At 39.8% G+C, this 17,811-nt stretch overlaps 1 protein-coding gene across 2 annotated transcripts in view; it reads left to right on the top strand.

Moving 5' to 3' along the window:
* The window catches only part of Col12a1 (collagen type XII alpha 1 chain), a 118,309-nt gene extending 117,067 nt beyond the window's left edge, over positions 1–1,242 (top strand). For both annotated transcript variants that reach the window (XM_052715123.1, XM_052715131.1), the window contains one exon: positions 242–1,242. In XM_052715123.1, coding sequence (XP_052571083.1) covers positions 242–417 — 176 coding nt within the window. In that variant the 3' untranslated portion in view covers positions 418–1,242. The remainder of the gene's footprint in view (positions 1–241) is intronic.
* The last annotated feature ends 16,569 nt before the right edge of the window (positions 1,243–17,811 follow it).

Here is a 17,811-nt window from a genome sequence, read left to right as displayed (position 1 = left end):
CAGGTTTTGTCCATTGATTGTATTTACTGCTGGATCTTTGAAGGTGTCCCCCCCCCCCCCCCCCATTTGATTATCAAATTCTCTCTGCACATGTGCACATGGAAAGAATTGGACCACTGTAACACATCTATTTATGGTTGTGAGATTAAGACTGGAGTGCCATCACCTCAGGTGACGACTTAACTTTTGCTGTGTATGTACCTTCCAAGTCATGCCATAACTGTAATGTTGAATCGGACAGAGCCTTATGTGCCCGAGGGTGGGGCCTACCTGCCTGATCGTGAGCCCTTCATCGTGCCTGTGGAGCCTGAGAGGACAGCAGAATACGAGGAGGACTACGGTGCAGATGAGCCTGAAGGGGAGCACCCTGACCACATGCGTTGGCGGCGCGCCCTGCGCCCAGGCCCTGGCCAGTGAACCTGAGACCGCGGGTTCACCGAGGTGGGAGGTGTTGGGATTCTCATTCACAGGTCAGACAGGGCAGCATACATCTTTTCTGTGATGTTTTCTTCGCATTGCTTCATCTACAAGTGCTCTTTTCTGACTGTAGGGAACCTTGTTTTTGCAGGCAGCCTAGCTCACAACAGTCTGTAGTCATCCCTGCCTTTGCAGTTCAAAAGCTTACAACAACACACGCTGTTCACAGAAGCTGCAAGGAGAGAACACGCCCAGGGTGGGCTGTGGCAGCCAAACTTCTAGGTTAAACAGCAGGCCCTGGAAACCAGAGCAGCTATATGTTTGGAAAGAGCCTTTATCTTTCTCAGTACTAATCTGCAATTCAGTCACATCCCATTTCCAGTAATTCCTCTCCTGAAATCAAAATGGAGGGAAGCACCAGCTCACTGTAGTGTTTCACCTTTTTCCTCTTCCTCCTGCTATGCGTTAGGACACAGAATCTTAGTGTCTTAACAACCACAGACCTTCCACCACGTAGCTGAAGTTATTGTATCAACTGGATACTGTTCTATATCACCGTAGACGTCCTTGTTTTGACACACTAACATTTATGCCAAATTGCAGATTATTCTGCAGAAATGGAGTTGCATGTTTGTGTTGTATATTTAGAATGAACTTTTGCAGAACATATTTCTTAGTTATCAAAGCAGTTGGAAATGTCTGCAAGACTATGAACATAGAATTGCTGCTTTTATATTTTAACTGCAGATTGTGAATTTCACTGCCTTATATTATTTATTTCTGAAACAAAAGAGGCATTTTTCAATAAAACTACTGAAAATTTGACGTGGCATAGTCTTTTTTCTTTGAAGGGCCTTTTGGAATGCTCAAGTGGTTGTTACAGCAAACAAATTCACATCCTTGGATACAGTTACAAATCTCGCTAATACTGTTAAATTATGCTAAATAACTTTAGACTTTTTTTAATGCTGTGGTGAAGTCATTGAAAAGAGTGGTGAGAGCCTTTAAAAATCCGGCAGATTCCAAAGGTTTTATTAGGAATGTAGAGGATGTGTGGGCTGGTGGAAAAATAATGAGGTATCCTAGGAGACCCTAAACAACCAAATAATCTACAACCCACACAATTTTGTATGCATTTAATTACTTTCCTATACTTTACCCAATAGCAAATTTAATTGCAAAGAGGAAAATTCCTTAATGGAAAAATTTAATTTAGGTAAACTCTTCTTTTCCACTTAAAAATGCAATAAAAGCATCCTAAATATCAAAGCAAATGTTGTAAATGTCTGAAAAAAAAAACCCAACATCAATTTAAAAGTGAGGGGTGGGCAGTGGAAGAGTTTCTCATGGGGCAAAACATGAATTGAATTCTCCTTGGAGTTTGAGATGGAAAAGCATAGATGATACATTAATGCAAGTCGGTTAAGAGGTTTTAAGTAGACTGGTAACTCATAGCATTTGTCTCTTATTCTCAACTTTTCACTTATATTTTAAAGCCAGAGGAGAACACTGAGGTTCTATCAGCCCCCCTCTTTCACTATAGGAAGAACTCAACTTTGCTACTAGTATCAGAAGAGGACTAAGGCTCCCTCTTTCTCACTTTGTAGGTAGATGTTTCCTGCCCCTCCCCACCAGTCCCTTAACCCTTATTCTCTAGGCAGGAGCTTTCAAATCTCAAAGATGCCCCAACATAGTTTCTGATTCATTTGTGGTTTGGATATTCCTTGAAGAACCCTTGTATTAGGAGTCTGAAAATGGGTCCTCATGTCACTGACTCAGTGGGGTCACAGCCACATGAATTTTTTTGTTTTTTGTTTTTTTTTGAGACAGGGTTTTTCTGTGTAGTTTTGGTGTCTGTCCTGGATCTCGCTCTGTAGACCAGGCTGGCCTCGAACTCACAGAGATCTGCCTGACTCTGCCTCCTGAGTGCTGGGATTAAAGGTGTGCGCCACCACCGCCCGGCCACAGTCACATGAATTTGAAGCACAAAGTAATGATTGACTAGATGTGGGTTTGGTTCATGATGTTTGTAATGTATTGGTTCACCACTGCCTTCTAGATTGCATTAGAAGAAAGGACTGGGGTCAAGCCATTCCTGAACAGAGAATTAGTAAGGAGTTAGGACACATGTGATTTTTTTAATTGAAAATATTTTTTTCATACAATTCTGACACATATGATTTTTATTTTCATAGCATATTTCATTATTAACTGTGCATATACTCAGCAAACTTTGAAGAGATGATATAGTTTGGGTGTAAACAATGACAAAATCCCAGAAAAGTCAAAACTATAGGTGCTGGTTTATTTATTTAAACTTTCTTGGAAGGGAATGCAGTACAACTCAAAGGGTATTCTTTTTTTTTTTATTTTATAATTTTTGGTTGTGAGCCTAGCCTTTAATGGCTGAGTCATCTCTCCAGGCCTTATTTTATAATTTAATTTAATTTTACACACCAGCCACAGATTCCCCTGTCCTCCCTCCTCCCGCCCTTCCCCCCAACCCATCCCCCATTCCCATCTCCTCCAGGGCAAGGACTCCCCTGGGGATTCAGCTCAGCCTGGTAGATTCAGTCCAGGCAGGTCCAGTCCCCTCTTCCCTTCACCTAGGCTGAGCAAAGTGTCCCTGCATAGACCCCAGGCTCCAAACAGCCAGCTCATGCACTAAAGACAGGTCCCAGTCGCACTGCCTGAGGGCCTCCCAAACAGTTCAAGCTAATCAACTGTCTCACTTATCCAGAGGGCCTGATCCAGTTGGGGGCTCCTCAGCTATTGGTTCGTAGTTCATGTGTTTCCACTAGTTTGGCTATTTGTCCCTGTGCTTTTTCCAATCTTGGTCTCAACATCTCTCGCTCATACAATTCCTCCTCTTTCTCACCGATTGGACTCCTGGAGCTCCACCTGGGGCCTGGCTGTGGATCTCTACATCCGCTTCCATCAGTCATTGGATGAGAGTTCTACCACAACAGTTAGGGTGTTTGGCCATCCTATCACCAGAGTAGGTCAGTTTGGGCTTTCTCTCCACCGTTGCCAGTAGTCTCTTGTGGAGGTATCTTTATGGATTTCTGGGGACCTCTCTAGCACTTTGCTTCTTCCTATTCCCATGGGGTCTTCATTTATCATGGTCTCTCTTTCCTTGTTCTCCCTCTCTGTTCTTGATCCAGCTGGGATCTCCTGCTCTCAAAGGGCATTCTTAATAATGTTTCAATATGAGAACATTGTAACATCCATTGATGTCTACTTAGTATTTGAAGGTGAGGCTTCAGTTTCAAGAAAATAGCCTGAGATTTCTATTCACAAGTTATTACTTTTAGTGAGGTCTATAGCAGGAAACAGCATCTACACAGACCCCAATTCCTGAACATTTCATATAGAATATTTTGTATAATAGAATTAACAATTTATCAAGTGTAAAAGTAGGTTGCACATTTATTTTCTTAAATATGTGAGCGTTCATTTGGGTCTATACAGAATCATGCTGTTTACTTCCATGTTATTTTCCATACAAATGAAGTCAATGTAATTTCCCTAAACATTTACTATCCATTAGATTGTATTAAGCACATAAGGGTCTTTATCTCTTGGTTTTTAATTATAGTTTCTTCATCAATAAAAAGGGTTTGGACTCAACAGTCATAAAGTGATATAAGTCCTTCATGAAAATTAACCACTTTTTGCAAAGAATTGCAGTGGTTACAGTGGTTACTGCTGTTTTCAAGGACATTATAAATACAAAGCAACATTGGCTTCTAGGTTACTTAGGGTTTAATGTGGACATCTGCCCAAGCAAACACTCATTAACCTTTGCCTTCTTAGATCAGGCTACTTAAGGTCGGGAACAGAATCACAGTCCTTTCCTTTTTTAGAAGGTCCTGTACTCCCTGTCTTCAACTCCAATGTCTAGCCCAGTTCCATGCCAATGTTCAATTGCACATCCCTCAGGACAGGCTTCAAGCTGTCCAACAAGAATCAGATCCTGTGTGTGTGTGTGTGTGTGTGTGTGTGTGTGTGTGTGTGTGTGTGTGAGAGAGAGAGAGAGAGATTCTGAGTTTTTTTTTTAAAGAGTGAGAAAGAACATGAAGTTGGATGGGTAAGGAGAGGATCTGATAAGAATTGTTGAAAAGGAAATAACATGATCAAAATAAATATTGTCAGAAATTCTCAAAAAATAAATAAAAAACCAGGTACCTCAAACTTAACAGATTTACTAGGATTAGGTTCAGCTATAATAGAAAGCAGCAAAGTAAGTGGTTTTAAGAAGAAATTCCTTGGAACCCAGCTATGTAATCCCAGCTATTTGGGAGGCTTTTGTAGGGAGATTACAAGTTCAAGACCAGTCTGGGAAACTCTGTGAGAACGTGTCTTAAAACAAAACAGACTAATAAAATAAAATTCTGGGTATCTAACTTGATAGTCAAATTCTTGCTGAGTGTGGTAAGGCCCTGGGTACAGTCCTAAGTACCAGAGAACAAATCTACCATCACAACAAAATATCCCTTTATTTCTTGTGTGTAAGGAGGCGTAGACTCTTGCTTTTATATTTTACTGCTCCGCCCTTTGTGGTTGTCATGGTTAAATTAAGTAAATGGCCCATGAGAGTTAATAAAGCTATAATTATCAGATTGAGAAAGAGGAAAAATAAAGCATCATTCATTTGATTCATATTCTTGAAAGCTGCAGGTACAATGCATACTACATATATGTATCCAGAACTTAGTCTTTTTGTAATATCTGCCTCTGAAGGAAAACAGGGAATGTTATCTGTCTTTGGAGTTGTCATTTGACCAGTTAAAATGGCAGCTCTATTGTCATTTACACCAGCAGCTACCTCAGGGTAGAAACGTGAGAGTCATTGTAATTGTGCCTTCCACTTCCCACTGTAAGTTAACCAAAGCTACATAGTTTTGTCACACTGTTTACGTCATAGTCACACCATCAATTCAGTAGACATCCCAGTGAGCGGTCCTAATTGCTTTTCTCTGATGAAAAATCTGACATAGATTTCAGCATCTATGTCAGATAACAAATCCAATATTCTCAATTATTTGAGCTTTTTATCTTCAGAGACTTTTCTTTTACTCAAGCTCGGCTACTCAATCTTTCCAAGGTATTAATACAAATTTGTTACAAACTGCCAGTTCTTTAAAATCACTGAGGGTGACACTCTGTCCTCTTGGTGCTTCCTGCTTACCTGCTCAAATACTCACAGTGCTTCTATCCTCTGGTTTTGTTATAACCCCTGTCATGGTGAACCCTCTGTGCTTTCCTTGTCCTTCAGGCCCTCCTTGTCTTCACGTGATGCTTCCCCAGCTTGATGTTTGGGCTATGGTTGAATGCTATATTTACTGAATATCCTTAAATGAATGACAAGCTCATTTCATTTTTGTTTGGTCATTGCCCATTGCCTTTAGTTATGCTTAGTTAACATTACTGTCTTAGAATTCTATTGCTGTAACAAAACACCATGACCAAAAGCAACTTGAGGAGAACAAGGTTTATTTCATCTTATAACTCTCAGGTTATACTCAATCATGGAGGGAAATCAGGGCAGGAACCCAAAGCAGGAACCTGGAGGCAAGAACTGATGCAGAGGCCATGCAGGAGCATTGTTTAGTGCCTTGTTCCTTACAACTTTCTCAGTCTTCTTTTGTATATACTCCAGGACTAACTGCTCCGGAATGGCACTGCCCACAGTAGACTGGCTTCTTTGATGTCAATCATTAATAAAATGTCCCATACACTTGATTGTATGCCAATCTGGTGGGGCATTTTCTCAGCTGAGGTTCCATCTTTCCAAATGACTCTAGCTTGTGCCAAGATAATAAAGCACTAACCAGGACAATTGCCTTCCTTCAAATGACACACCAATGAATTACTACTAAACTGCAACCTTTCCTTGCTAATCCTTAGGACCACATATTAACATCAACATCTCAATATAAAACATACTTTGTTCTAAAAGTTCCACAGTTTTAAAGAGCTCAAATACTTTAGAACTTTAGTCTCTTTAAAATATCCAATCTAAGCCGGGCGGTGGTGGCGCACGCCTTTAATCCCAGCACTCGGGAGGCAGAGCCAGGCGGATCTCTGTGAGTTCGAGGCCAGCCTGGACTACCAAGTGAGTTCCAGGAAAGGCGCAAAGCTACACAGAGAAACCCTGTCTCGAAAAAAACCAAAAAAAAAAAAAAAAATCCAATCTATGTAAAACTCCAAGGTCCCTGTTAAACTCCAATTTGGGCTGAGACAGCTAAAATTAAGGGCTATTTGTGGGATAGTATGCAAAGCTTCCCCATTTAGAAGGGAATCTAAATGAAATATCCAAATAGTGGGGGAGACAGAGTCCCCACTGACTATTTCTTGCCACCAAGCAAAGCTTCAAGTACCAGGATTGGGTTACTTCTAATTGAGTTGTTGACCAGAGGGATCCCACAGGAATCCCCAAACCACTCAGGCTATTGCCAAAACTATAGGTTACTTCCCGTAAACTGACTGGCAAGGCTCCATTGCTGCAGGCAACACCTATACAACTCATCGAACATCTAGAAGTCCAGCTGGTGCCTACATAGAGCCTTCACCCCCTACGTTCTAGCATTTTTGGTACAGAAAGGTATTCTGCATTTTACCAAAGAGGAAACATAAACATCAAGCCAGCCACAAACTTTCTGATCTACAATGGTATCCTGTCTGCAAGATATACCAGGGCAATGGTAGCACAAACCTTGTGGGAGTAACCAACCAATATCTGATTTGACTTAAGACCACCCCATGAGATGGAACTCATACCCAACACTGCTTGGGTGACCAAGAACCAGAGAGTAGACAGCATATACACTTAGGGTAAAACCCAATCCTACTGGTCTAAACAAACAGGCAAGCAAGCAAGCAAACAAATAAACAATGCAGTGTTATGGAGTTTGTGAGCCCTGAGAAAAGATCATAGATTCAATGCATGTATAATGAAAAGATTTATTGATTAGCAGCTAGCAGGACAAAAAAAATCTCTAAGCCAAATTTGAGATTGCCATGAAGGAGGGGTATGGGGAAGGGTATTTTAAAGGCAAAATCCACAAGAAGACATTCAATATTTATGCAAGCAAGCAAAATTTGGTCAGTTTTGCCATGTTTAAGTGGCAATTCAAAACAATAACAGAACTGACTTCTCAAACAGAACAATTCGAAACTTAACAGACAACTCAAAACAATCTTTGTGTATCTGCATAAGCAAGTTACAGAAGCCAAAAAAAAAAAAAAAACCCAGACATATCATAACAAGTAGATACTCACAACTGTACATTTTTGGGTGGAGTCACTGAGTCAGGGTTTCTGGAAACTTATCTTTCAAGGGACTGGAGTCAGAGACAAATAGCTAATGGGTACCAAGACAGATGCCTAGCTGAATTTCACTAGCCATCACAGTAGCTACACAGTGACTCCTAATGGCACATTCACATCAGTGCCTTGCTCAGCCCTTCATCAGAAGCTTCTTTCTGCAGCATATGGGAACAAAAACCGAGACCCACAGCCAGACATTGTGCAGAGAGTGAGAGATCTTGGAACATTCAGCCCTAAATGGGATCAAATTCCTTCCCACAGGGCTCAAGGAACCCTGCAGAAGAGGAAGCAGAAAGAGTGTAAGATCCAGAGGGGAAGGAAGACACACACACACACACACACACACACACACACACACACAAACCAAGACAAAAAAATCAAAACCAAAACCAAAGCTCCCTAAATTAACATGATCAAAGCTCATGTGAACTCTCAGAACTGAGGCAGCATGCATAGGGCCTGCACAGGTCTGCACCAGGTCCTCTGAGTATATATTGTGGCTTCCAGTTTAGTGTTTTTAATGGAACTCTAAGGTATTTGAACGCATGGGTCTCTGACTCCTGTGCCTTCTCTTGGGCTCCTTTCCCTCTCTTTGTTTGTCTTGTCCAGCGCTGATGTGAGAGTATTTATTTTATCTTACATTTTATTTTGTTATATTTTATTATTATCCCTTTGAAGTCTGTTTGTTTTCTAATGAGAGACAGAAATGGAGTGGATCTGGATGGGAGGGGAGGTGGGGAGGAACTGGAGAAGCATAATCAAGATATAATATGTGTGAAAATAGTGTTTTCAATGAAAGGACAAAAAATAAAATAAAAATAAAAATCTGGCAAAAAAATCTCTATATAGCATAAGCATAGCTTATACCTAACCAAAATATGATTCTGTACTAGTAAAAACAATAATGAATTAAATAAAAAATTGACACACATATTAAAAAAACAACCAAAACTCCAATGTATTTATAAAATATCCAAAATCTGTCAACTGCAGACTCCAAATTTAAATCCAAAATTCAACAGGGTAAACATTTCGGTGCTTAACATCTGGGACCCGCCCATGGTCCCTGGGTTCCACAGGGCTTTGGCAGCTCCATTTCTCTGGCAATGCCATCTGAAGCACACAGAGGTTGCTTCCAGGCTCAGGCCAACGGCACTCTATAGATGTTGCTGTATTTTGTGGTCATCTCACAGTACTGGCATCTCCAAATTTCTAGGGTCTTTGTAGTAACTGGATTTTACTTTGACCAATAGACTATACTGACTTCTCGTCAGGGACTCTGACCCTACTACATGGTGCAAAACATCAACTTCTCTCCATGACGCTTTCAATTCTGTAGTTTCTACTTCAGTGGCCTCTCACAGCTTCTCATAGTGCCAGGCCTCAACTGCTGTCCATGACCCCTCATGCCTTCAAACCTACTACAACCTGGGAAACTCTTATACAATACCAAGTCTGGTTGCCAACACTAGCTAAAGCCTTGGTCCCCTTTGGGCCATAGCTTCTGGGTGCTGACTCTGAGGAAACACTTTTTGGAAGATTTTGTCTCAGTGATGTTGAGTTCATCTTTTTTTAAATAATTAATTCTTTTTATTTAAAAATTTTCATACAGTCTATTTTGATCATATTCTCTCCCTTTCTTTCCCTGACTCTTTCCTGTTTTTTTCCATATCCCTAGCCACCAACTTCATGCTTTTTCTCTCTCTTTTATCCTTTCTTTAAAAAGGGCAAAAACAAAACAAAACCCCCCACAAAAACACAAAATCAAAACACACTAAAACCAGAACTAAAACCAAAGCCCAAATAAGACACACACAAAAAAATAACCCAACACAAAACCATTCATGAGATGCACAAACAAAACAGAACAGAAAAACAACAAAAAAGTCTGTGTGTGTTGGTTAACTTCTTATGGAATGAGGCCTGCTGTGGAGTGTGGTTGATATACCCAGCGACACTCCATTTAGAAAAATGTTTTTTCGCTTTCCCAGAAGGTATCCATTACAAGTGGCTTCTTGGTTAGGTTAGGACTTTGTGTCCATTTCTCCTTTTCCATGCTCAGATTTAGTATGCAGGTCTTGTGTATTCTGTCAGTATCTGTGATTTCATGTGTGTTCATTCTACTTCTGTATGGCATTGTTTCCTTGGGGATATCTACCAACTCTGGCTCATACAATCTTTTCACATCCTCTTCTACATAGAGAGCTGAGCCTTGAGCTGAAAAGTCTGATAAAGACATCACACTAAGGACGGAGTGCTCCAAAGTCCCTCATTCTCTGTACATTATCCAGTTGTGGGTCTCTGTCAATTCTCATCTACTGCAAGAAGAAGCTTCTCTGATGAGGGCTGGGCAACGTACTGATCTATGGGTATAGCAATATGTCATTAGGAGTCTATTTCTTGCTATGTTCCTTTAGCAGAATAATAGTAGTAGGTTTTCACCTAGGGCCCATCACCCATCGAATCTCAGCTTCTTGGCCACTTTAACAGTGACAGATATGGGTTCCATCTTGCAGGATGGGACTTAAATCTAGTTCTAAAAAAGTGGTTAGTTACACCCATCACATTTGTGGCATTATTGCACCAGGATGTCTTGCAGGCAGGTCACTGGTGTAGGCCACAGGGTTTGTAGCTGGGTGATACTGATGATTACTTCTCTCCTTCAGTAGTGTGCAGAGTACCTTGCAGCATAGTGAAAGCTAGTCAGTTGGCCCGGACCTTCTAATTGGAAATGGTTCAGTTTCTTCATGTTTTATGACATAAGTAAGTTATGTCCTCAGCAACAGGGCCTTACCATTAGGTTATTGAGAGTAGCCAATAGCTTTTGCAATAGCCTGTGTTGTTTGCCGTAGGGAGTCTATGGAACCATTTTGGCCAAGGAATCAGCAAGATGTAACCTGCTTCTGGCACTGGAGGTCTTACTTGATGGCATACAATGTTTAGTTGGAGCATTGTCTTTCTCATTATATAGTGACTTTGTTTAAGTTCCTTTCTTAATGTATGTATTTTAGGAAGCTATATGGTAGTAGATCTCTATATGGTTTTTAAAAAGGCCTTTAGTATTAGCTGTCCTTCCCCATATTCCTTCCTTTATCCTTCTATCCCATCTCTCTCTTCTTTTAGTCCTTCCATTCTAGTTTCCCCTTTATCTCTTGGAAGACCATCTACTCCCCCCTACTTCCTTATTTGCTATGTAAGTTCTATGGTTATTCTGAACAGAACACACATATCTAAAGCTTAAAAGCTAATATCCACATACAAGAGAAAACATGAAATATTTATCTTTTTGCTTCTAGTTCTACCAATTTACCTGCAAATTTCCTTTTTATTAATACTTGAAAAATACTCTGCTGTGTAAATGTACCACATTTTCATTGTCCACTTATTGGTTGATGGACATCTAGGCTATTTCCAACTTCTGGCTATTATGAATAGAGCTTCAATGAATGTGGATGAGGAAGTATCTATGTAGTAGTATAGATGTAGAGTCAGTGAGTATGTGCCCAAATCTGGTTTATCTGGATCCTGAGATTGAGTAATTTTAAGCTTTTTGAGGAACTTTCACACTGATTTCCATAGTGCCATACCAGTTTGCACACCGACCAGTAAGGAATGAGTGTTTCCCTTTCTGTTCACCCTCCCCAGAATGTGCTGTCATTTGTTTTATTGATCTTAACCATTCTGACTTGGGTAAGATGAAATCTCAAAGTAGTTTTAATTTTCATTATCCAGATGGCTAAGAAACTTGAACATTTTTGAAAAGTGTTTCTCAGCCATTTGTATTTCATCTTTTGAGAACCCTCTGTTTAGTTCTATACCCTATTTTGAAATTAGGTTATTTGCTTTCTTTATGTTCAGTTCTTTTTAGTACATTTCATATTCTAGATACTAACCCTTATTACAGTGGTTATCAACTTTCCTAGTGCTGGGACCCTTTAATACAATTCCTCATGTTTTAGCGACCCCCCTACCATAAAATTATTTCATTATTACATCGTAACTGTAATTTTGCTACAGTTATAAATTGTAACGTAAATATCTGATATGTGACCCCCAAAGGGGTTCTGACCTACAGGTTGAAAACCACTCACTGCTTTACTAGGTTATGCAATTGTTTTTTTAAATCAGAAATATAACTTTATTTACATTACAGACTAAAAATGTAAGAAATGTTTACCTTACAAATAAATATTTTTAACCTGGGTTAGCTGCATTCCTAGAAAATTCTATACTATATATTATTATAACTATTAGTTAATTTTATCCTTAGCAGAATTATAAAGTAAAATAAAATTTTTGACATATGCCCCATTTCCAAAATTTCAAGTTTTTAATTGTTAAAGATCTTTTCCTATCTGTAAGCTGCTGGTTTGCTTGGTTTTTTTTTAGCTTCATAGGGCTCCATTTACTAATTGTTGGTATTAATTTCTGGTTCAGGGTATCTGATTTTATGTTGAGGTCCTTGATCTGTTTGGAGTTGAGTTTTGTGCAGGGTGATCGATAAGATCTATTTTCATTCTATATACAGTCATCCAATTTGACCAGAACCATTTGTCGAAGATGCTCTCTTTTCTTGAATATGTTTGTGACTTATTCAGCACAAATCGGATGTCTATAGGGTATGTAGAATTATGTCTGGGTCTTCAGTTTAATTCCATTGACCAACATACCTGTTTTTCTGTCAATACATACTGCTTTATACTATATCTCTGAAGTACAACTTGAAATTTTGGATGGTGATAATTCCAGGAATTATTTTATTGTTCAGGATTGTTTTAGCTGTCCTAGGTTTGTGTGTGCGTGTGTGTGTGTGTGTGTGTGTGTGTGTGTGTGTGTGTGTGTGTACATTAAGTTAAGTTGAATATTGTTTCTTTCAGTTTCTGTGAAGAATTGTTTTAGAATCTTGATGAGGCCTGCACTGAATCTCTAGGTTGCTTTTGGTAGAATGGTTATTTTCACAATATTAATCCTACTGCTCTATAAGCATGGAAGATCTTTCTATCTTCTGATTTCTTCTATTTTTTTCTTCAAAGTCTTAAAGCTTTTATTATACAAGAGTTTCACTTGCTTGTTTAGAGTTATTCCAAGATAATTAATTTTTTATGTTACTATAAAATGTCTTATTGCTTTAGCTAAGACCTCAACCTCTATATTGACTAAATATAGAGAGAATGGAAACCATTGTCTTGTTCTTGATTTTAGTGGAAATGCTTCAAATTTTTCTCCATTTAGGTTGACATAATCTGTGCGGTTGCTGTAAATGGCCTTTATTATGTTGAAGTATGTCTCTTGTATCCCTAGTATCTCTAGGACTTTTATCTTGAAGGGTGTTGGAGTTTTGTCAAAGGCCCTTTGTTCACCTAATGAGATGTTCATGTGGTTTTTGTCTTTTAGTTATTTATGTTTATTGATTTTCATATGTTGGACCAGTCTTGCCTCTCTGGGATGAATCCAACTTGACCATAGTGGATAATCTTTTTGATGTGTTCTTGAATTTTGTTTGCAAGTAGTTTATTGAGAATTTTTGGATCTATGTCCATAAGAGATATTAATCTATAATTTTCTTTTTTGGGGGTCATTGTGTATTTTTGATATCAGGGTAATAGTCACTTCATAAAAAGAATTAAGAAATGTACTTTCAATTTCTATTTTGTGGAATAATTTGAGGCATATTGACAGTAGATCTTTGAGGGTCTGGTAGAATTCTATACTGAATCCATCTGACTCTTGGTCTCTTCTTAATCCCAGGTGATTCTTCAGCCCCAGATGACCAGAATTGATTGTTCCAGCAATGAAAATGCATCCCTTTAGTGGTTCTTATTCACAACCAGTTCTTCAGCCCTATCTGACTAAATCCATAGATTCTTAATCTAAAATATCAAACAGCCAAGCCAGGTCTCGGTAGTTTTCAAGATTCTTATCTTCCAAGCTTCCACAGGCTAGACTACTGAGCTCTGAACACTCAACATCTCTCCCAGCTCAAAGTTCAATCGCCATCATAATACTCTCAGAACCACACAGTCAGGCCTGTCAAAGCAATTTAATTATCCTCTTACCAATTTCTGTCTTAGTTTTCTATTACTGTGAAGAACCACTGTGATGAAAATCACCTTGGGTGGAATAGGTTTATTCAACCTTACAATTCCCAGGTAACAGTCTATCACTGAGGGAAGTCAGAGCAGGAACCTGGAGACAAGAACTGATGCTGAGGCTTTGGATGAGCAAGCCAATAAGCAGCACTTCTCTATGGCCTCCCGTTCAGTTCATGGATTTGTGGATGTTTCCCATGGGGCTTTCAGGGTCCCTTTCCAGTGTTCATTTATTTTCAAGATGACCTCTTCTGATGACCACTCAACTTTGCTTCCATGGAGTAATTCACAGATTTGTTTTTGGCTGGTCTGAGATCCTCTTAGGAGAGATTCCAGCATGCTCATCCAAGTCTTGCTACCTAAGAAGTCTATTTGATGACAGGAGACTCAAGCCTCCTTGTCAAGTCAAATGAAAGAAAATTCTCCTTGAATGGCCTTTCTATGCCCTGCTGAATTGCATTTATTTCTCACCGTTAAATACATATATATGTAAGTTAACTCAGCATGTCTACTATGTCAGAGATCACCACTGTGGAATACCATGCCTGTCACGTAGGCATCCTTCAGTCTCTGTGAGCAATTTTTCTTAGACTCTCCTTTGCATGACTCACTTCAGGGGAGGGTTTGAATCATCCTGTTGTGGATGGGCAAAACCACAGCTTTTCCCTAAGACAAGGATTACTGATTTCAGCAGATTCCTGGCTCTCATCTTTTCAGATATAGGCTGTGGAGGTGATGGAACAATAGCATCTAATGGCAGAGTTGATTCCTCCTGTTCCTTGAGGTCCTCTGTAACTGTACTCTGTGGTTCTCTTTAGAATGTGAGTGGTCAGTAATTACTGTTTTCACTGCCTTTTGCCAAGTTTTGAGTCAAGAGTAAAAGTTCCATTTAATAGTGTGCAACCCAATAAACCAAACTCCCTGGCTCCTTTATCCTTCTGTTATACCTGTGTCCTGAATCTCTGACTTCAATTGCTTTTACCTTATATTTTGAGATGCAGTCTTTTATTGGATCTGGAGATCTGTTTTGGTTAGGCTGGGTGACCAGCAAGCTTCTGGGATCCATCTGTCTGCATCCTTCCTCTTGTGCTGCCCTTGAGCTTATGGATGGCCAAGACTGGCTTCTACATGTGTGCTGAGGATCTGAACTCAGTTCTCATGTTTGTACAGCAAGTACTTTCTTTCCCTAGTACCTCTCTGTCTCTAACTTGGGGTCCTGACTTGTCTAAGCCTCTGCAGATGCTAGACTTCTTGTCTGATGGATTTTGATCATTTTAAAATTAAAATTCTACTGTTGATCTCTACAGAAATTGAATCTTTGAAAAATATTTGATTGGGGAAATAGGAAGGAATCTTGGAAAGCAGCAGCTATCATGGGAAGAAGGAGGTTGTTAGAAGGAACTAAGAAGGAACTGCAAGGAAGTAAGCAAAGGACTGTCAAAGGAAGCAGAGTTCACCTGTTTCCCTAGAGTGATTCTGGGGTAGACACCACATGACCAAGAGCTCATATTTAGTGATTCTGTCATGGAGGGACATTTTTTCTTGGGGGAGGGGGCTGGAAAAGAAATGAGTATCATATTCAAACTTGTAAGATAGGGGTTAGGGAGATGGCTGAGTGTGTGAGTGTTCATTGCCAAGTTTGACCTGAGTTGAACCCCCAGAACCAGTGTGGTAGAAGAAGAGAACTGACTTTTACAAGACTTCTGACCCCCACCCACCCCCAAAGAGCACACGCGCGCGTGCGCGCGCGCACACACACACACACACACACACACACACACACACACACACACACACACCACATTGAATGAACATAATGAAAAAGATTAAAAAAAAAAACCTTGTGAGATGGTAGTACATAGGTATTTGGAAAAGCAATTCCATTATACTCACTTTGTCAGCAACACAAATTCCACATTGGAATTCTGTAGCAACTCTGTTTATGAAAATCTACGGAAGATAGAGAAAGAAGTTGGTTACAGAGTGTAAAAAGCATAGCTATGAAATGCTGTGGTCAGAGAGGTACAGACAGATCTGGGGATTCAGGAAGTTACTCTAGGAGGAGGAAGGTCCCCTGAGCAATTGGAGTAGTAGAGTCAGGGCTTGGTAGGACCCCGTGGCTGGGTGACTGTGCTTAGCTCAACAATTATGATGATGGTGTTGAGTTCATGTTTTAGCGCCTCTTCAGCTTTTTCCTTGGCACCCTCGGGACCGAGGGCATTAAAGCCTTGAAATGGTGCACAGATTCTCCTACACACACTCACAATGTACTTCAGTGCTTGGCTTAATAAGAAGAGTTTTTTGATGCTAGATGATCAGTTGGTCAGCAAAAGTGTCTTATGGTTTGGGGGAATATTTGAATCATATGCTCTTTTCAGAAGTAACATTATACAAAGATGGAATTTCAAGTTAAGTGTTAAATTAACTCTTTTTAAATTGGAAACATTCATGCTTCTGGAGGCTTGAGTCATACCTTCAGAAATAGAATTACAAACACACCTTCATAAAATGTGTGGCTTAATGCTTCTTCTCACTCATTCATGAGTACTCTGAAGATCTAGTCTCTTCTCGCAGAGTCCTGAAACTTACTCCTTTGGAGGAGAACTCTTGGAGAAACACTGCTTGCTGGCTTGCTTTCCATGGCTTGCTCAGCCTGTTTTCTTACACCGTCTAGGACCACCTGCCCACAGGATGTACCACCCATAGTGGACTGGACCTCCCACACTAGTCATCAATTAAGAAAATGTCACAGACTTGTCTATAGGCCAATCTGATGGAGGCATTTTCTCAGTGGAGGTTTTCTCTTCCCAAATGACCCGAGCTTGTATCAACTTGACAAAAAAAAAAAAAAAAAAAAAAAAAAAAAAAAAACCAACATATCCCCCAAACTAAATATTTTGTGCTTCATTGAAACAACCGATACCTTTTAAAAATAAAAGCAGATTCATTGATTAAGCTCACAGAGTACTGTTTCCATGGAAGATTTTGATGTACTGCTATGGCTTTTTCAGAAAGCTGACAATAAAACTATCAAGTGTGGGGATGAATAAGAGGTTGTGGAGAGAAAGCAAGCAGAGGAAACTGATCAAGAGAACAGAAAGAAAGAGAGGGGGTTGGTGATTTAGCTCAGTGGTAGAGCTCTTGCCTAGCAAGCACAAGGCCCTGGGTTTGGTCCTCAGCTCTGAAAAAAAAAAAAGACAAAATAACAGAAAGAAAGAGAGATTTGTCTCAATGGGAAGAAGAATGATCACTACATTATTTTAACTTTTTAACTATGGTAGGAAGCAAAACAATCTCAGTGGTATTTTCGAAACTTTTGTTGTATATTTAATTTGGAAGCAAAGGCCAAAAAAGAAATCCTATAGGTGGTGTGATGTTTAATCTTGCTTGTGACCTTGATGAAGTTTAGAATAACCAGGCAACTAACCTCTGACCCTGTATGGGAGGGGATTTAGGTTAATTGAAGTAGAAAGACTCACCCTAAGTAGTGAGGTAACATTCCATGGGCTGGGTTCTGGGACTGAATGAAAAGGAGAAAGTGAACTGAGCCTAAGCACCCCTCTGTTGCGGTCTACGTCCTGACTGTTGACACATGTGACCACCTGCTCTCTGCTCCCACTGTCATACCTTCTCTGCCATGACAGTGTATCCTTTGTAGCTGTAAGACAAGACAAACCCTTCCTTCCTCGAGTCGCCTTGCCAGACATTTGTCACAGCCGTGAGACAAACCACTAATAAAGGCAGTGACTCACAAAACTTGATATTCATGTAAATGTTGGGTACATGTGCTTACAAGAAAGCTCATGAATAATGATAACCTGGAAAATTTTGAAAATGTGAACAAATGGAATGATAATCACTACTTGAATTTGTTCATTATTTTCTCTTCATCATACAAAATGACAGAACATTAGTTGGAGTTAGCAGAGGCATTCCCGCTAAAACTGCAGCCCTGTTTAATTGATTTCTGTGT

The sequence above is a fragment of the Peromyscus californicus genome, unplaced genomic scaffold (genome assembly GCF_007827085.1).
Source record: "Peromyscus californicus insignis strain IS unplaced genomic scaffold, ASM782708v3 Scaffold_11__1_contigs__length_118956290, whole genome shotgun sequence".
NCBI lineage: Eukaryota > Metazoa > Chordata > Mammalia > Rodentia > Cricetidae > Peromyscus > Peromyscus californicus.
Note: the sequence above shows the minus strand (reverse complement) of the source record. Positions and strands in the feature narration are given on the sequence as shown.